At 43.6% G+C, this 21,203-nt stretch overlaps 2 protein-coding genes across 2 annotated transcripts; both read left to right on the top strand.

The window, feature by feature from the left end:
* Positions 1–1,719: 1,719 nt before the first annotated feature.
* LOC127345531 (autophagy-related protein 18a) lies at positions 1,720–7,738 on the top strand. Its single transcript, XM_051372017.2, has 4 exons — positions 1,720–2,865; positions 6,539–6,740; positions 7,190–7,316; positions 7,415–7,738. Exons 1-4 carry the CDS (start codon positions 1,795–1,797, stop codon positions 7,503–7,505), a joined length of 1,491 nt encoding a protein of 496 aa, XP_051227977.1. The 5' UTR covers positions 1,720–1,794; the 3' UTR covers positions 7,506–7,738.
* A 2,251-nt stretch (positions 7,739–9,989) lies between these two features.
* Positions 9,990–15,414, top strand: LOC127345530 (2-dehydro-3-deoxyphosphooctonate aldolase). Its single transcript, XM_051372016.2, has 13 exons — positions 9,990–10,190; positions 10,949–11,046; positions 11,119–11,215; positions 11,290–11,355; positions 11,698–11,757; positions 11,884–11,958; positions 12,814–12,898; positions 13,442–13,500; positions 13,970–14,014; positions 14,627–14,725; positions 14,837–14,884; positions 15,011–15,058; positions 15,139–15,414. Exons 1-13 carry the CDS (start codon positions 10,008–10,010, stop codon positions 15,193–15,195), a joined length of 1,020 nt encoding a protein of 339 aa, XP_051227976.1. The 5' UTR covers positions 9,990–10,007; the 3' UTR covers positions 15,196–15,414.
* Positions 15,415–21,203: the final 5,789 nt, after the last annotated feature.

Below are 21,203 nucleotides of genomic sequence, written 5' to 3'. Positions count from 1 at the left end.
CTTTACCGCAATATCAGACCTTCACATCTATTGGAATTAGATAATTGTGTTAAGGATATTTCATGACATGATTACTTTACCGCAATATCAGACCTTCACATTTGGAGTAAATGATGGTTCCGCCTGATAGATTAGGCCTTCTCTGTATGTTGGTTTAAATACAGATATCACTACTGTAGAACATGGGGGGACTTATACTAGAACGTTGAACAACTAGTATTCTTGTATGACACTAAATGAGCAATTCCGTCATTGGGTTATACTACAATATTTTATCAATGCCTCAGTTAGCTTTGTAGTAATTAGTGTCACCTGAGGAGTTGAAGATGTTTCACTTCAGGTTTGAGCAAGCAAGCAGCAGCATTGATTTTCTTAGCTAGTTTTCTGTTCTGCATTGGTGCCTGCCAATGTCCAAGAATTTCGTTTAATGACTGTCCTTCTGTGTTTGACTGCTCGGACAGCCAAAACAACTGAAATTATCCTTTACAGTATGCACTGGCATAATACTTCGTTCAAGCTGACTCTCGGGGTGTCCCTAATAAAGATGTGTACACTGTATCGTAAATCTCAAGTTGCTTACCTGCTCTTCTTATCCGAACGGTGCTGACTAGCTAGTCATGGAGGAATGTAAATGTTTGGTCGTCACCATTCGGCTGTTCACTTTTTGTCTGCTGTTGTGTACTAGTATCAGTTTGCGCAGTGATGCAGACTCCAAGGCCATAACTTAATCTGAGGAAAGTATCAGACAATGATGTTAACATTGTTAGATCAGGGAGGAATGTAACGTTTGATCATTTCACAGTTTGGCGGTTTGCTTTTTTGACCGCTGTTGATTTATTTTTATCAACTGTTGGGTAGTATCAACGTTTGCAGTGACTGCAAGCCTGTATTTTCATCCAAGGAAGTTATCAGACAGTGGCTCATCCGAAGACATTTTTATCCAATACACTCGTAGCATATCTCACGAGACACAGAATAGTGTCCTTGTTCTTAATCACTGGCCATGAAGTCAGGGGTTCTCCTGGGAATAATGGCCGAGCCTGTTGTAGCGATACTGCATTGAAGCTCACAGGTAGAAGCTGGTGTCATGCGGTGAACTGGGCTTGTTTGTTCCAGGCAATGTGCATGTTACCAGTGAGTTGTTTATACAGTACCTGATTCTGTATTGGATGCTTTGGAGTAGTGCCGACAAACCTAACCATGTGCATCGAGAAATGCTTGAGATCAATTAACCATTTTAGTTGAGTTATTTTTGTCCGCTATATCGAATGTTCTTATCGAAAAAAGAGAGACGCGGAGGAGGAACGTTCAGGTCACACTCTTTTCCATCGTTCACACTTGTTCCTACTTCCAAAGTTGCTGAACAGCAACACGATGCCCGTGTACGTCGCCGTTCATTCCGTTCGTCCGACGTGTCGCAAAAATTACCGAGTAGTAGTACTTGCATAGTAGTAGTACAGCAGCACGACAAGGAATCCTAGCTGACATACTACAAGAAGACGCTGTCGCTGACGTGGCAGGGTGTAGCCCGGACGCCACGAAAGGCACGCGCTGCCTGCCTTCCCATCCACGCCACGCTCACTGCGTTCCATCCGACCGACCGAAACACGAACAAGCTACGCTGCCGGCCCAGTCGTAGACCTTAACAAACACCGCCGGGCCCCACCTGTCAGCGACCTGCTACTGCTCGTCCAACCTTGTTCTAGGACTAGGAGCGTCGTCCCACCCGCAACCTCCCTCCGAGTTATCGTGCAGCCCCAACTCACCTCACCTCACCTCTCCTCTCCCCTCCCCATGGCGACCACGCCCAACCCACCAAACCCTAGCCCCCTCCTCGACGACGACCTGCCGCCGGAGCCTCAGCCTAAGGGCCGGGACAACAACAGCAAGACCAACAAGGTCTGGAAACCTAAGGTGCGGGACCCCCCAGAGATGCCCCCGGAGACGGATCCCGAGACGCCGGAGCAGGAACCGTCGGAGCCGGACCAGGACCCGGAGCCGCCGCTCCCCACCGACGCAATCGAGCCCACCCCGTCCGGCGGGGAGGAGGACGAGAGCGGCGACGACAACTCCGCCTCCGTCTCCTCCGTCTCATCCGCCCTCGCGGCGGCCGACCTGGCCTCCACCGCCACGGGACCATCCGGCGCCGACCGCCCCTTCCCAGCAGCCAAGGACCTGCTCCACATCTCCTTCAACCAGGACTACGGCTGCTTCGCGGCCGGCACAAAGTCCGGCTTCCGCATCTTCAACTGCGACCCCTTCCGCGAGATCTTCCGCCGCGACCTCGGCCCCACCGCCGCCCCCACCCCCACCTCCCAGCCCCAAGACACCCGGACCCCACCCCTCAGCGGCGGCGGGGGCGGGGTCGGGGTCGTCGAGATGCTCTTCCGCTGCAACATCCTCGCGCTCGTCGGCGGCGGCGACGCGCCCCACTACCCGCCCAACAAGGTGATGATCTGGGACGACCACCAGAGCCGCTGCATCGGGGAGCTCTCCTTCAAGTCGCCCGTGCGCGCCGTGCGCCTCCGCCGCGACCGCATCGTCGTCGTGCTCGACGCCAAGGTCTACGTCTACAACTTCGCCGACCTCAAGCTCGTCCACCACATCGAGACCGCGCCCAACCCCAGGGGCCTCTGCGCCGTCTCGCAGCAGCCCGGCTCCACCGTGCTCGTATGCCCCGGCGCGCAGAAGGGCCAGATCAGGGTCGAGCACTACGGCGCCCGCAAGACCAAGTTTATCAACGCCCACTCGTCCCGTGTCGCGTGCTTCGCGCTGTCGCAGGATGGGAGGCTCATCGCCACCGCCAGTACCAAGGGCACGCTTGTAAGGATCTTCAATGCCGCCGAGGGAAACCTTCTACAAGAAGTAAGTTGCTTTACTCTTTCTTACATACACAGTTCTCAAGTCATGATTAAATTTGACTGATGCAATCACAATAAGTTTGATCAAATGGAAATTAAAACACCCTGCCGACCAAATTCTGGATGTTTATGCTTGCACACAACTCAAATGCTAAAAAGGTTCGGTTTTGCACTGATATATCAGGCTTAGCTTTACTTCTGTCTGTCGAAACATTGATTAGGTTTCTCAACTGAACGTAAATTCCTCACAATTTTGCTGATGCTGGATGCTGCATTTGTTTAGCAAGTCAACAGAAGTTTGTAATCTTTCACAAGGAAGCTCCTAAACCCGAGATTTCAAAATTTATATTTTTCTCGTTTAGAAGGATCATTTGAATGACCATCCCAAGTCGAAGCTTTGATATGCATCAGTGGTTCACTTGTTTAGAAGGATTGGATGCTTTGTTCTATTTGTTCCCTAAGATCTAGTCTTTGTGTGTTCTATTTGAATAATCCACACTATGAGATAAATAGAATTTGTTCCCTTGAATCTCTGGTATTTCCTATCTTTAAAAAACATGGACCTGATTAATCAACACATCAGAAACTTCAATATAAATTATTATATCATAAAGAAAGGAAAGTACTATTGCTACTGTACTAGTTCAAGAGTGATAATCTTTACTCCTTATGGTACTCCTCCGATCCATAATAAGTATCGGGGTTTGTCAGGGTTTGTACTAAGACCCTGGCACTTATTATGGATCGGATGAAGTACAAAAGATTTGGTTTTGCACTAGTGTCAGCAGTACCATGCGACATAGGTTGCTAGGACGACGCTTGCAGGATTAGCTTTACTTTTCAGATGAATATCTGTCGAAACATAGATTAGATTTTTTTAACTGATCATAAAGTGCTACCAATTTTGCTGATGCTGGATGCTGCATATGTCCAGCAATTACAGTCGATGGAAGTTTGAAATTGCACTGTATAGATATCTTTCACAAGGAAGATTCCAAACCTGAATTTACGGAAAATTATAGTTCTCAGCTTAGAAGGATTTGAATGAGCATCCCAAATTGAAGCTTTCATATGCATCATTGTTTCACTAGTTAGAAGGATTCAATGTTTTGTTTCGTTTCTTGCTTAAGATCTATATGGGATAAATGGAATTTGTCCCCTGGGAATTCTGGCATTTCCCATGTTTTAAAACCTGGACCTGATTAATCAACACATCAGTATGCTAGTGTGTGTTAGCTGTGCTTAAAAATTCTGGCATTTTCTGTGTTTTAGAAGGACCTGATTAAACAAGTCATAATAGACGATTAAATTATGCTAGTGTGTGTCAGCTATGCTAAAATAAGCTCGGTTTTTCACTGATATATCAGCAGTACCATGCAGACATAGGTTGTTAGAATGGCGATTGCAGGCTTAGCTTTATTTTCTGTCTGTCAAAACATTGATTAGGTTTCTCAACTGAACATAAAGTGATACCAATTTTGCTGATGCTAGATGCTGCATTTGCATAGCAAGTAAATGAAAGTTCCTAATTGCATTGAGTGATTACCTGTACTGGTATCTTTGACAAGGAAGCTTCCAAACCTGAGTTTTTCGAAATTTATGCTAGCACGCAAGATTTATGCAACAAAAAGATTTCGTTTTGCACTAGTGTCAGCAGTACCATCCAATGTTGGTTGCTAGAACGACTCTTGCAGGATTAGCTTTGCTTTTTAGATGGAATATCTGTCGAAACATTGCATAGGTTTTTCAACTGAACATAATGTGCTACCAATTTTGCTGATGCCTGATGCTGCATTTGTTTAGCAATTTCAGTCAAGGAAAGTTTGAGATTGCATCAAGTGATTACTTGTGCTGATATCTTTCGCAATGAAGCTTCAAAAAGGACTTCTTGAAACTTACACTTCTCATTTTAGAAGTATTTGAATGAGCATCACAAATTGAAGCTTTGATAGTTGATATGCATCAGTGGTTGCTAGAACGACGCTTGTAGGATTAGCTTTACTTTTTAGATGGAATATCTGTTGGAACATTGCAATGTTTTTCAACTGAACATAATGTGCTACCAAGTTTGCCGATGCCTGATCCTGCATTTGTTTAGTAATTATAGTCAATGAAAGTTTGAACTCGCATCAAGTGATTATTTGGGCTGATATCTTTCACAATGAAGCTTCGAAACGAACCTTTTGAAACTCACAGTTCTCAGTTTAGAAGGATTTGAATGAGCATCCCAAATTGAAGCTTTGGTATGCATCAGTATTTCACTAGTTCAGAAGGATTTGATGTTTTGCTTTGATACAGCTTTTGTGTTCTATTTGAATATGAGATAAATAGAATTTGTTCCCTAGAAATTCATGTATTTCCTATATTTTTAAGAACCTGGACCTGATTAATCAACAAATCAGAGACTTGAATATGAATTTAATATTAAAGAAGGAAAGTACTCTTGGTTGTATACTAGTTCAAGAGTGATGATTTTAAATCCTTATGGTGCTTTCCAGTTTTAACCCATGCCAATTCAACTACAATTCGTGAATTGAAATAACCTTAGTGGTGCTATAATCAAGTGCACAACATTTACTAGGTAGTATGATGCCATCCATCTGCTGAGTAAAGTAAATACATCACAGGTATCACTGTTGACACTTGGGATCAAATGTTAGCATTGATGTACAATGAATACTTGAAAGTTGTCATGGAAGAAAATGTTAATAAGCTAACATCATTGGAAGTGTCACATTGTGATGCTTCTTTGGTGGTCCATCATGGTCGGTAGTATGTATGTTGCTTTCGTACACCACTTGGTTTGCTTTGCTTATAATCATCCATCATGATTAGCGAATTTCCCTGGTTCTGAAGATGACCATTTCTCATAATTCCCCTTGGAAATCTGAGACACAGCTTTCTCAACTTTGGAGGTTCTGTAGTCCGTTTCTGATGTTAGAAACCCTGCACACCTCAAGCATTGGTGAGGTTGGAGAGATGTACTCTGTAGATCTCTAGTGACCTAGAAGTTCCATGTCAACTGGAGAAACTGTACCTATTATTTGGTGGTGTGAAGATTGGTTCATTCTTGTATATCTTTGAAGGGAGGTTAACTTGGTATTAGCCTATATTCTTGCAGCCATAGATTAATTATCATATAGGACTGATTTACAATTGCAAGTTTTCTACCTTACTTTTATTACCAGAAAATAGTCCATTGCACCCTGACCTACCACCTACACCAATATCGCTTTTTTGTTTATTTCGCCTCCATAAGTGAAGTTCCCAATCAGATACACCCCAGGCCACCTGTTAATGCTATTTATTGTTGTTTTTATCAATTCTTGTTTCATAAAGATTTCAGAACTTGCTCTAGTGATTTGATCTCATTGCTTTTTTGCAATACATTATTTCAGTACTGATGTTGCAATCTTATACCGCAGGTACCAAATTTGTTATAATACAATTTGATCTCAAATTTATTTTCTAAGAAACTTACTATCCTTATACCTGTGGTTATAAAACTCTATGTGCATTTACTGTCAGACTATATTGCTCTACAGTATATTCACTGATGCAGCACACTGAGTTGGTAACAACATAATGACATCTAACTATAATTTGCTAACTCACTTATGGCAAATGAAGTCTCGCATTTATATCATTTAATATCTGTCTGCCTTATTCTGTTGCAGGTAAGGAGAGGAGCTGATAGAGCAGAAATATATAGCTTGGCTTTCTCAAATAATTTACAGTATTTAGCTGTATCTAGTGATAAAGGAACAATTCATGTGTTCAATTTAAAGATAAACGTGGGTTTGACGACAAATGATAAGCCTCTGCCAGCTCCAGAGCCCGATGTTCCCCATATGAGTCCATCGTTTTCTTTTATTAAGGGTAAGTTCATAATCGTTTCAGATATCCTTAGTTGCATACATCTCCTTGCTAAAAAACCATCCTTGCACGTTTATCTTGGAGAGTGGCCCACATTGTTTGACACTGCTATATTGTTCGATATGTTTACATTGTTCACAATGTGCTTAGTATACATGAATGCTCTGTAGTCTCTAATTTCCATGGTGTTCTTGTCCCTTCTTCCTTATGCAAGTTATTTTGGTACATGTCTGTTACGCTGTTGATACATTCTCTTTCTGAAGTATGGAACCGAACACAGCATGATTAGTCTATACTTGTTGGTATCTTGCATTTTTCATTATGGGCATGGGCAGTATTTTTTATAGTTGACCATGCCCAAACTACATTTAGACCTGGTTCTCAAGATGAAAGTGACGAGACACTTTCAGTTTTCCAACCAGTACTAAGCATGTCTATTTCATTGCTGGCAGGCGTGTTACCTAAATATTTCCACTCCGAGTGGTCTGTTGCTCAATTTAGGCTCCATGAGGGTGAGCAGTACATTGTTGCATTTGGCCATGAGAAGAATACTGTGGCTGTTGTTGGTATGGATGGAAGGTAATGACATGAAGTTGAACATTAGTTCTTGCAATAATCAGATTTCCAGCAATACTTTTTTTTTTTTAACTCAGACATGTACTTCTCTTTGCCTGTAGCTTCTATCGCTGCCAGTATGACCCAGTCAATGGAGGAGAAATGCAGCAGCTGGAGTGCCACAATTTCCTAAAACCATCAGACCAACCGTAGCAAAGCAGCCTCAGTTAATTATTATGTGCCTTGTACCATGGCTGTACAGTATCTCTGTATGCTCTCGCACGCCTGAGCCTTAAGAAAATGCTAATATTATTTGTAATTATTTTTCATGGTGACGATGGCATAAATGTGTTCTGTGGAGGGGTAGAAGAAAGAATCCTTGTGCAGATGAACATAATAGAATGCATCTTTATCTATGAATGCCTTGACGGTACTTTTGTGTTGAACGTTTGGCTGTCAAGTACACTCAAATCTCGTGTTCGCTTTTCTTGAGGAAACTTTTAATTCTTGTTCTTTAGTAGTGTCTTAATTTTTCTTTTGTGAGTTGTGTTGATTTGGGACATAGATTAATTTGGTGCACATGGGCACCAGTGATCCCTTTTTTAGAAAGTAATTAAAAATTACATTTCTTAGTTTTAGAAAAATCTCAAAATAAATTATGATATATTTAGTATTGTATTCCACAAACATGTAAACTTTCAGCTGGAAATAGTTTGTATTTTCGTTTGTAAGCTTTCAGCTGGAAATAGTTTGTATTTTAGGATACACAAAAATAACAAATGTGTGGATCTGAGGATGGTGATTCAATCTTCAATAAGAAATCAGATTTTTTCATTTTTATGTAGCTCAGAAAATAAAACATTTATAATTGAGATTTTGCATGTTAGTGGGATACATCATCTCCTTTTAGAATTTTGTTACATTTTTTAAAAAAACACATAAATTTAATTTTTGAATCTTTTAATACGATGAGGATACTATTGTCTAGGATTCAAAATGACTTTTCGCTCAAATGTGGATGTATCTATATACTCCCTTCTTGCCACGATGTAGTGCATATAATTTTTCTAGAAAGTCAAACAATGTTAGGTTTGATCAATTTTTTTGAGGAAAATTATCTACCTCTACCATATCAAATATAAATATACTACATTACAAAAAATCTAATGGTATTGATTTGATATTTCGGGTGTTAGCATTTTTTTCCTATATGCATGATTAAACTCATTATTTGACTTTAAAATTCTTTTACGCACTACATTTTGACGAGGAGGGAATACTATATAGTGTCTAGATAGATCTAAATTTTGACAAATTAAAGACCACTATCTTAAAACGAAGAGAGTATACAACATGAATCTAGAAAAAACGAACGTCAAATCAAAATTGATAGACACCAATGCCGATAAATTATTGTTTTTTAGATAACAACTAATGGAATTTATTGGCGAAACCGATTACAAACAACTCCAAAAATAAATAAAAATACAATATAATTCCAGACTTTTGCAAGAATGACCTCACACCCAGTGGCGGAGGGTGCCAGCTAAACTAGGAGGGGCTAATTGCTCAGCTTGATGTGTTAGCCGGAGCGAATAAGCAGTATGTCTCATTTTGGCCAATATTTCTCAACTTTTATGGGCTAAATAACCATGTTGTATTGCTAGAAGACCGGGCCACGATCCGGGATGGTCTCCAAGACCCTCCGCCAGTGCTCACACCATACTTCTGGATCCCAATCAAACCCATCGTCCTCGTCGTCACCAAACAAGTACAGAGACCGGATCCAGAGGCAGCGCATCTTCCAACACCATCGTATCACCGTCGCTGTCGTCGCCACACTGGGCTTTGAACACCGAAGGAGTGCCCACCCCGAAGGGTGAGAGCTAATAATCTTTTCCAGACCATCGAGCAGGCAGGAGATGGGGAAGAGCCACCTCTAGAAGAAGATCTCCGAGCAGTAGACCTAAGCCACCAGCAAAACGCTCCATATTTGGCAGGTTCAGGCGTCGACACGTCAAGCCACCTCCTCCCCTCGCCACCAAGGCCGACCGGAGGAAGCTGCAAGACGCTGCAGCCGCAGACCGCCAGAAGAGCACACATGACCCTAAAAAGGAGGACGGTGGTGCCATCCCCTTCCTCTCACTTGCCACCACGGCAGGCTGAGGGGAAGACAACAACATCCGCACTCTTTCGACTCCAGAATAGACTCCACAAACCCCACGGCGGGGTCGAAGATCGACCGCTCCCGGGGAGACCACCCTCTCGAGATCCACGGATCTGAGAGGAAACCTAGACAACAGCTTGCCGGCGCCGCCACAAGTGGCCTTGCCGAGATGGGGGTCGAGCTCCAGCCCTCTTATTCCGACGCGACGCCTCCTCAACCATCTTGACGACGTCCCCCGAAAATCTAGATGAAACCAAGCCGAGCCGCTACCTGGCGCAGCAGGAGAGGATCCCCCGTCGCCGCCACGCCACCGAGGCTTTGCCTGGCGGCGCCACTGACGGCGGTGGGAGGAGGAGGGTGTTGGGTGCTAGGGTTAGAGGGCAGCGGGAGGTGCAGCTTTAGTAAATTTATTTTGTTTTGTTGTGTTATTGACAAAAATGCTGTTGAATGCACCTGATCTCGTGGTACACGTGATGAGCTATCTCAGAAAAGTTGTTGAAGGGGAGAGCCGGGGACGGGTCCAGTGTCAGTCCGATCTGCAATGGCACATGCCGCCCGTCCCTCTTTCCTCATATCCCATAGCGCCCCGCTCCCTCCCACAAGTACACACCGATCCCACTCCTCCTACCCACAGAGCAATTCCTCCTCCGCGTGCTCCACGCCGACGATCTCGTCTCGAGGGCGGAAACGGAATGGACGCCTCGTCGGTGGCGCTGTACGGCCAGCTCAAGGTAATGAGGAAGCCCTTGTGCTACCGCGTGCGATATCCGGTGCGGCATTTCGTCGACCACCTTGCGTGGGTGGGTTGGTTTCGTATCTTCTCTGCTGTTTCTTCCTCCTCGCCGACGATGTTCTAGGAGCGGGCGGTTATCGTAGGAAGTTTCTGAATCCTGTTGCCATTTGCTGGTTATTTGGATTGATTGTCGGCAGGGTGTTATGTGAAGAAGCCTTGCGTGGTGCTTACCAGCAATGGTTTAAGTTTTTTTTTTAAAGATTTGGTTTGGTTTCTTAGTGACGTCATGGTAGAAGAAGCCAATTTATACGTGCATAAGTGCTGCGATTATGATGAATCACCGAGTGAAAATCGTGCTTGTCAGTATTTAGTGATTTTAACGAGGATGCTAGGCGAATGGATGTGGCGTGCAAATAGTACCACGGAGAATCGCGTGATTTAGTGATTTTAACGAGGATGCTAGGCGAATGGGCACGCTTGAGCATTGAGATGTTTTGGTATGACTGAATGGGGTTACTGTTATTGTTTATTCTGCCTGCGAGTTAAGAGAAATCTCCGTTTCTCTCTTTCTGCTCCTTTTGTGGATGAAGGAAGGTATCATACAAGGAAATAGCAGAACTGCTCTTGGATATCTTTGTGACCATGTTATTTTCTTGGTTTTCCGTTGTATGATTGATGACAGTAGTGTAAGCACATCCGGAGACCTGTCGTGTGTTACATCTATGCATGAACTGACACATCTGGTTCTTGCAACAGGCTGCTCAGCCATTCTTCCTGTTAGCCGGGCCCAATGTGATTGAATCAGAGGAGCATGTGATGAAGATGGCCAAGCACATCAAAGCCATCACAACTAAGTGAGTAACCAGTCATCATACTTTTGTTTATTCTCGGGCCAAACTAAACCTGTTTCTTTTCCTTCATGGCAGACTTGGGGTGCCTCTTGTGTTCAAATCCAGCTTTGATAAAGCAAACCGTACATCATCGAAATCCTTCCGTGGCCCTGGTCTGGAAGAAGGCCTGAAGGCATGTCAAATGATATTTGATCTTTTGAATTTCCGTCTATTTTCGTGTATAACTTTGCCACCTTGCTATGTCAGATCCTTGAAAAGGTGAAGATGGCGTATGACCTTCCAGTGGTCACTGACGTGCATGAAAGCTGGCAGGTATACATTTGGTTCTGTTAATCCTGTAGCTAGGAAATTCTCTCTGGTTGGCAAGCAATTGCTGCAGTGTCACTGTCCTAATATTTCTGCATACTTAGCAGTGTCTGGTAGTTATGCTTCCTTTCGAAATGTTATTGTACCACCGGTACCGCTATTTTTTTCATGTATTTGGATATGACATGTATATTTTCTTCCCATTTCAAGTTTGTTGCAGAAAATGGACATGAATATATGATTGTACTGAAAATATCTTTGTACTTCTGCATATCTATATTGCACCCTTTGAATTCATAGTATAGCACCCTGTGAAGACAAATGGTATCTAACTAATTCATTAAATAGTGTGAAGCTGTTGGAAGAGTTGCTGATATTATACAGATCCCAGCTTTCCTCTGTCGCCAGGTACAACTTTGATATATGCATGTTCTTTTTGTAGAGAGTTACAGTAATGATAGATATCTAAGTATGAATCTGCACTTCATTATCTCATTCTGCATGTCTAATACGAATATATTACTATGGCAACAGACTGACCTTCTAGTGGCTGCCGCTAAGACTGGGAAAATTATCAATATCAAGAAAGGACAATTCTGTGCTCCTTCAGTAAGTTGCATTTTAATCTATCATTCTTGCCAAAACTTGAATGTACTACTCCAACATAAAACTTTCATCTTATTTTCTCCATTTATTATATTTGTATTGATAAATGAAATTATGATGATATATAAGTACATTTAAATATGGATTATATGTCACTAAACATATATGTTGTTTGACTAACTATTGGTGGGCTTCTTGTACAAATAAACAGAGGTGTAGTATTGTTGCAACTAGCTACATTATTTCTGGTTCCATTGTCTGATTTAGCATTAGCCTTAAAAAGTTGTCGTCAGTTTGATCATTGTTCTAGAAACATTACATAATGTTCTTTGTTTAGGGAAAATTTTCATGTGATTTTTTATTTATGAGATTGAATTGTTAGACAAAGTGGAAGCTATTTGCAATTGTTTATGCTATTCTACTCAAGATAAATCAAACATTAGAAGCCAACATGACGTCTAAGTAATTTTGTAAGACACACTTTCAGTTTCAGTTCAGCCTGTCACCGTGTTGATTATCCAACTACCTTTTCCTGTGAGTTACCATTTCCCTTTGGAAGTTTGGCTAGACCATTTTCAAGAGGGAGTTTTATGCAGTCAGATATCAGTTATGTGCTTGTGCTACATAAGTAGATGCATATTTGGTTATTTTCAGTGGAAAATGTTGCATCAAGCATATGTGGTTCTTCTGTCTTTCCTGTTCTAGAAGTCTAGTGTTAATTCATATAGAAACGAAAGGTTGCATTTTTCGATAAGTCCTTCCTGAGATTGTCTGCAGTCAGTTTTATCAGATTCAGTTATACTACTTTTGCTGCTGCTTTCGTTATACATTTGCCGAAGGGATCCTGTACCTTTCCAGGTTATGGCGAACTCTGCCGAGAAAATTAGACTGGCTGGAAATCAAAATGTGATGGTCTGTGAGCGTGGCACCATGTTTGGCTACAGTTAAGGGCTTAAGGCATCTTTTGGCTCTCTTTCATGTGCATTGCCCACTTAAAAACAGACAAGTAAATAGGGTAAAATAAAATAAATAAGAAAAACACATAAAATCTGATCAAATTAAATGCTTTTCTATGCTATGCTATGTGATCATCAGGAAGCATATCTCCCTGACTAGAATACCCTGTTCTTTCTGGACATTCAAGTATGGTGTGGCATGATCAATAGTGATGGTTGCCATGGAGTAGCTAGATCAGAAAAAGTTGAATAAGTGACATCTGAGAAATAAATAGGTCTGGAAATATTGCTCTGGTGCCTAGGAAATTCATGGTTTGAACTCACTAATCTAGCATACTAATAGTAATGTCTGGTAGCTTGCTGTGCAGCTGCAGTACAACAATGTAACCGTTTTTTCTATTGGAGCTCAAGCTGTCTTTATCCTTATTCAGATTTCACAGGAAAATGTATATTACCTGCAATGTTCATGGTTTCCTTATAACAGATACCTAATTTAGCATTATCTTCTGATTTTTTCATTGTACACACAGATGATCTAATTGTTGACCCAAGGAACTTTGAGTGGCTGAGGGAAGCAAATTGCCCGGTTGTAAGTATTAGCATCTTACTTTTGTCCATCTGCACAACATCTATCCAGCTTATTTCTATTAGATGAACAACTCTGTTCAGGTCGTCATTGGTGTCATTGGGTAGGTCTGCAAGTCTGGCATTCATCATGGCATCATATTTGCGAAAAAACATTAACCTATTTTGGAATATTGCATCTCTTTTATGAATGAAGATATCACCTTTTTAGTGTCATTAAGTGATTAAGAATTCAGGCACATTGTCTTAGCATGGCATACATAGTCTAGCCTTTTTACTCATCGTTCTGTTGTTAGTACTCGACAATGGATTGATATGGTTAGACAGGAACCAGATGCTTTCTCTTTCTTTAGATAAATTTTAATACTTCAAACTTTCATTTTTTTTTAAATTCAAGTATCCTGTTATTTGGTAGCTAGCAATGTATCATCAACCATGACATAGATCAGTAATTGAGAAATATGCATTTTCAGGTAGCTGATGTAACACACGCTCTACAACAACCAGCTGGGAAAAAGGTATTTCTGATATGCCTCTCTTGGTTTAAGAAAATTTTCCTTGTAGTCATTTTTGCACAACCTTGAAATGAATTTTATTTTGTTTTCCATTTTTTTCATTTTAAACGAGCCATATGTCAATTCATGAAGAAAGTCAACATAAGAGAATCTCTTGTACTCCCTCTGTTATTATAGGACTTGATAGACTTGCTGTGTTATGAAAGGAATTTTTATACAAATATATAAATATGATTTCTTAACTGGTGGTCAAAATTTTAGAAGTTTGACCAAAACTATGTCCAAAATGCCATATTTTCTTAACTGGAGGACAAAAATATATGGCAATGTTCCAATCTGATCCATCATTGTATATTTCTGCAACCATGAGCCATGGTCAAAGCTCAAACCCTTGACTCATAGTCATATCTATAATACTCAAGTGTGGAATATTACCGGCAATTCAGACATTTTGGTTAATATTTTCTGTTCTTTTGTTTAGCCATCCTGTAATATTGTGATCAGCTACTAAAACATTCATGACCTAATTAAGCATCTTCCAAACTACTTCCTAATGCACATGACTGTCTTTTGAGGATTTTAATTTGTTCAGCTGACATGATTCTGTTTTGTAAGCTTGATGGTGGTGGGGTTGCAAGTGGGGGCTTACGAGAACTTATACCATGCATCGCAAGGACTTCTGTTGCAGTTGGTGTTGATGGTATTTTCATGGAGGTAGCTGAAGCTGTGATGCTGCTTTGTTCCTTCTACCTTGCGTTTTTGTTACGATCCACCACCAGGATATAATATATTCTAAGGTTATTTTGATTCACAATCCCATGATAGGTACACGATGATCCTGTGAATTCACCATGCGACGGGCCAACTCAATGGGTAACCTCTCCATCACTATCAAGAATTTCATGCTCCAGACCTTTTGGTCTCTTTTCTTCATATCTTGTAGCATTCGTGCTGCGTCATGATAAGTTCAAGTATAACTGTTCTGCACATTGTTTATAGCCATTGCGCAATCTCGAGGAGCTACTGGAGGAACTGATTGCGATTGCTGTAAGCTACATATTCTGCCTTCAGTATACTGAAGCCAAATTTCTCTTTTATCTCACCGTTCTTTTTTTCTTTGTGCGAAGCGAGTCACCAAGGGAAAGAAGCAGTTCAATATCGATCTAACTCCATTCAAGGAATGATCTGGCACGGTAGATGGCAAAAGGCTCACCTTCTCACTGCCCAATGTTGTCATATGGGGAGAGAGTCACTCTTTGTATGCCACATTTTCATCCACCAGCGGCTTCTGCTACTTTAGTTGGACTCCCTCTATTTGTTTCTTTTTGAAGCATAAGCTTTGCAGCCGTAGATCATTGTTTCCACTGCTGAATTGCTCCTAGTCAAAGACAATGTGTTATGTTTGTCGCTTCGGAAAATTTTACATAACGGAATAAAGGAGAAAGATTGCATGCTGATACCAGCTTCCTCCCTGCGTGATGGTAAAGTGACGTAGGTTTCATTAAAAAAAAAACATAAAATTGCCACTGTTTACTTTTGCAAATTTAGGTGATGATTTTGGGGTTGTATAAAGTAAAATAAATTGGAGAATCTAATTGTATTTCCAAGATGCCAGGCTTGCCCCAGCACTTTAAAAACCTACACCTTGGTTCTAATTACGAAGTTAGTGGGGGAAAATCAAATCCAGCGACCGGCGTGAAAGATCTTATCAAAACAGTAGGTTGATATCATTATTTGTCATCAAGCAACGAGTTAAATTAATGTTGGCCCACGTTGAAGCAGAGTTGTCGTTGCAACCATTGACGTGCAGGTCCGCGTTCCTTCGTTCTGCTACCTATTTCGTGCAGCCGTTTCGTGCTCTCTACGGAGATCAGCTGGAAGAACGTCCCTCTCCTGCACCCGTGTCAGGACGTCTCTTCAGAACAGTAGCAGAGCCAGGAATTGAACTAAGCCGGATCAAATAAATAAGATCTAAAAAAAATTAGGCACAAAAGCAAGTGTATTCAACAAAAGAAAGGTCCTAACAGATTTCATACAATGTTCAGAAAACCAGCAATGGTTAACTGCTCGGTCAGCTTGAGTTTAGAGATTAATCAAAAATCAGCCTATTATCTGATTTAATCGGTAAACTATTAATCTGCGAGGTTTCTTTTTAAAAAATTGTAGGCTCTAAGCATTAAAAATATGACATATTGTACATGTAAAATTTGTAAAAGAGCACAAGAGCAATATTTAATGAAGTATTACCTTTACTGTATAAGGGAGCGTGACAAAAACAACCACTATGATTTTTAACTTCTAAATCTTTATTAAAATAGCAAATGAGCAACTCATTGGCCGACCAAACTTAGGCCACACATGCAAATCAGCTAGGCAGCCACACAACAATAAATAAATATGCAAGACCATCAGGGATGAACATATTCGAAGATCAGTACAGAACAACTGCCGGACTGGACTAGTGGTTTAAGAGCATCTCCCGTCTCCCGATGAGGCCTTAGAACGCCTTTTTTTTTATCCGGATGGACGAAAACGGTTCAGCCACGTCTCCGGCTCCTCGTTTTCGCCCGGATTAGACCTTTCATCTGTCCGGAGAGACCGGGCCATCCTCGGGTTCCCGAGGCTCGGTTGGGGACTCTGGACGAAACAAAAGCGTGCGAAACGTCGAGCGGGCCCACGTTGTCGGCGACAGAGTTGGTAGTTCCCTCCATTAATTTCGTTTTCCCTCCAAAATGCGCCGCATAGAACCATTTTTCCCGCTGAATTTCGGAGGAGCTACCACCATTCTCCCCTACAGTTGCAGCTCCTCCTCTTCCCTTCCACCACCAAGCCGCCGAAGAAGCTCGCCGTCGATTGCGCGCCGAAGGCGAGAAAGCCGTGGGCGCCAAAACAGAGGCCGCCGGGCATCTCAAACGTGGAGTGGGCGGTGGATGTGGAGCGGCGGCGGAACGAAACTCGCGGCCGGGCGGAGAGGGAGAAGATGTGCAACGCGAAGAGGGTGGCGGCATCGACGGAGGAACATGCGAGGCTGACGTCCATCAACTTCGGCCAGCCGCGCATCGCCCAATTCTCCGGCCCATGGCCGACCCAAGGTATGATCGGCTCTCCTTCCTTCTCGTCGGCCACGACCATGTTCCATGACACCTACGCCACCGGCGTGGGCAGGTTTACGCCGTCACCGCCGGCGTACGACAGTGCGATTTACGAGGGCATCTCGCCTGCCTTGAGACGTAGGCCGCTCTCCTTCTCCAACCCCGGGATGCCGCCGCCGAATGAGCCTGTGATGCACGAGATGATCACGTCGGGCTCCATGGCCGTCGCGTCGAGCCCGAGTTTCACACAAGAGGAGGCAAGGGCGACGGAAGTCGTCGCGTCGCGGGGCGGCTTCAACTTGAACCTCGACCAGGACGATCACCATGATAAGAACGACGGTACCCAATACGTTGACGAAGAAGATGAGCAGACGTACGTCGACCAGGACGTCGACGAAGAGCAAAGGTATACTCACTCGCCGTGGCTCCTCCATCGACCCTACATCGCCGAGGTTTAATCTTGAATCGTCGACCTGTTTTTGCAGGTGCGGCGGGTGTTCACCATGTACGCGGACGACAACGACGGCCAGATGTTCAAGTACCTCAACGTGTTAGCCCGCATCACGGAGTGCGACAAGTGGAAGGCGGTGTGCAAGAATCTCGCCAACAAGAAGGGCGAGCAGTACAACCCCGACGATCCAGCACTAGCCGCGTCGACGGGTGATACGTCGCAAACGTATCTATAATTTTTGATGTTCCATGCTTGTTTTGCACCAATTACTATATGTTTTAAGGGATTAACCTATTAATAGTTGCAAAAGTGCACAAGTTCTTGGTTTCAACTTTGTTGTGCAGGAAATAGGCAAATATGGAAGGAAATAGCTCATTATGGTGAAATCTGGAATTTCCCGGAATCTGTCCTGCTGAACACTTTTCAAAGATCGCTTCGAAACTCAATCAAAACGACATCCAATGGAAAAGTCGTAAACTACAAAGTTGTAGATAATTTCAAACCGAATAATTTGGACATCTTATTCGTCCAGAACGGACAACAGATGCATCCGGAAGAGCAGAATTACTACGGAGGTTCGTGCAGTCTCGGGACTCCGAAAGTTGGTGAGGTATTTGACACAAACTCTTTCCGTACCTGGATATATCGGCCCAGCCACGAGTTGTGAGGCTCATGAAGGACAGAGGGGAGTCCTAGGAAGGTTCTAGAGGTTCCCAAGAGTCCTTGGATCAAAGGGGCATCCATCCATGGCCTAGATTGCATCTCCAACACTATATATTGATGGGAAACCCTATTTTTGGAGGCCCCCAAGCATTGTCACGAAAATCCTCCTCCTTGGCAGCAGCCAAGGAGGGGGAAACACTCATCTACACCAGCACCAACTCAAGGAAGAAGAAGGCTAAGGGGCGGCGCTCCCCCATGATGCCGGCGGCGGGGAAGGAGTCCCCCGCGCCGGCGCCGGCGCCGCCCACGCCTCCGCCTCCCGGCGCTCCTCGCTGAGCCCTCCAACGTCTTCACCGCCATCTCCATCACCATATCCTCCTTGTATTCAGTGGTTCATCCTCTCATAAACCTCTGTACCGTCCTATGTAAACATGGTGTTTGATGCTATAATATTTATCCTATGATCTATGTCATGTTTATGTAGTATATTTGTCTTTTGATTGCTTTGTTGAATGTCTATGGTTCATTAGAGTTGTATGTTGATATGGTACTGTCCTTTGGTGTCCATTATACTTGTGCGCGCATGGATCAACACTATAGGGTTAGTAGTATGTGCAAAGGAAGTGGGTAGTCCTGCCGGAGTGACAGAAACCTGAGGGCTCAAACCGGTTAGTTGCATGTATGGGAGTAAGAGGACCATAAACTTAAGGCTATGGTTGGGGAAACCTTAATGCATTGTTAGTATTTACGGATGTTTGCTAACAATCCAATCATATAGTACTTGTAATCCCAAGTAGTGGAGCGCTTGTATATTTAGCCTCTCCCACATTGAAAACTACATCAAAGACAATGAACTAACTGTCTTCACTAATTAATCTTGGACAAAGCCACCACTATTACCACCGCCTTTCCACACTCATGGTACTGTTAGTTTAGTTTGTTTTATTGCTGCAGCACTAACATTTATTCCGTGTATTTTATTGTTCTGCAAAGTCACCTCTCATACCCGTTATCGCTCTAGTTTTATTTCCTAGATATTGCAAACGCTTAGTGTGCGTAGAGTTGTATCAGTGGTTGATAGAACTTGAGAGAATGTTTATCCTACCTTTAGCTCCTCGTTGGGTTCGACACTCTTACTTATCGAAAAGGCTACACGCGATCCCCTATACTTGTGGGTTATCAACGGGCTGCCCCGAGCTCGGCCAGAAGAAGCTGAAAGAGCAGAAGAAGGCCGGCCATCCAGCTGACAGGTTGCATGCGTCCTTCGATAAGTGCTGGGCCGACGCGAGGGAGCACGCCGCCGGAGGGACGACAAGCACCACGTGCGGTGGAAGGCGATGCTCGACAACCAGGGCATCCGGATTGCCTTGCTCAAGGAAACCTTCGCGGCGAAGAAGAGGAACACCGACCTGGTGTTCCTGATCGGCGGCAACAACGCCAACATGGACGACGAGACGAGGGCTTGGTACGACGCCCATCGCCAAGAAATCCTCCGGCCACCGTCGACTCCTTCGTCCTCCGCTTCGACGTCTACTCCCACTGCTTCGACAACTGCAGACGCCGATGCTTCGCCGGCCGATGCCGCGCCAGACGCCGATGCTTCGCCGCCCGATGCCGTGCCAGACGCCGTTGCTCAGGACGGGACCGCCGATGTGCCTGTAATCATCTAGTTTCGATCGCCGGAATGTGGCTGATCTGATCGCCGGACTTTAGCGATACTTTTATGTAGCGGGAAGACGATATTTTGAAACTATCGCCGCTGATGGGCGAATGCCGGGGGTGCGACTGAGAAAATGTTGCCCCCCATGCCCTTTTTACATCTAATCCAGCGTTTCTTATATCCGAAGGGTTTAAAAGGCTTGAACCACGCAGGTCGGAGGAGTTCCTGGAGGCTTTGTGCAAGGAAAGGATCGACGAGCAAGGAAGCCGACGCACAGAGGAGGCGCACGCGCGGGTGGAGCATGGCGGGGGCGGGTAGTGGGTTTGCCGGGAGGGGGCGGGGGCGCGACGAGGACGGCTGGGCGGGATTGGCGGCAGCGCAGCGTGGGGAGTCAGGGAAAAGGAGCCTATACATCTCCCTCAGTAAAGCTCTTCTAGTGCTCTCAAGATCTGGGTGACGCGGCCTTGGAATTTACTCTTTCAAGCCACCGTGGTGGTGGAGAAGAAGAGGAGATTCGAGGTAGTGTTGTTCTTGGTGGATTTGCGGAGCAGCGTTCTGGAGTTGTATTTGATGGATTTCCTCGAGTGCAACATATGGCGATTGTTTTTGTCACCGTGATCTTCGGCCAAAAAGGTGGCCCTTCTTCTACCTCCATAGTGGAGGCCTATTCGTCGATCCATCGCTGGAGCTCGACGCTTCTAGGATGCAAGTGGTTCGTCCCCGTAATCCTGGAAGTGGCCAACGACTGGATTTCGTCGTCGGAAGAGAGCCTTTGATCACGCTGCTCTCGGAGCTCGGCTGTAGCGACTGGAGTTCGACGGCGACTAGCGACAGAGGCGCCATTGTCCTTGATTAATTGCTTTTCCTCGTTTTCTACTAGGATGCTTTTTGTAAAAGTGGAGGCTTTATCTTCAAATTCTAAGTTCTTTAGAGCGAGTGATGAAAAAGAGCCTTCTTGTAATTTGTATATGCCACGTGCTACTTGAATAAGCTCCCTAGACCCCTCTTTTTGTTCAAAAAAATAATGTTTGGAGTTTATTGTGTTTTTATGGAGTCACTATTGTCTTGAGATTATCATTGCACGTTTAGTCGTCTCCATGCATGAGAGCACGATCCAACAGACTACTACTATAACTAATCACAATGTATAGTATCATAGAGATGTATCATACATATGATACAACTATATATTACTATCTTCGCAATACGTAATATCATGTATTAGTATTATAGTCTCCTTATATTAATTGATTTTTATAATCTCAATAAAAATGTATGCACAAGATTGATTTGATATTAATCTCAAATTCTCAATAAAAATATATG

Source organism: Lolium perenne, chromosome 3 (assembly GCF_019359855.2).
Source record: "Lolium perenne isolate Kyuss_39 chromosome 3, Kyuss_2.0, whole genome shotgun sequence".
NCBI lineage: Eukaryota > Viridiplantae > Streptophyta > Magnoliopsida > Poales > Poaceae > Lolium > Lolium perenne.
The sequence above is the reverse complement of the archived record's forward strand: the minus strand, read 5'-3'. Positions and strand labels throughout refer to the sequence as shown.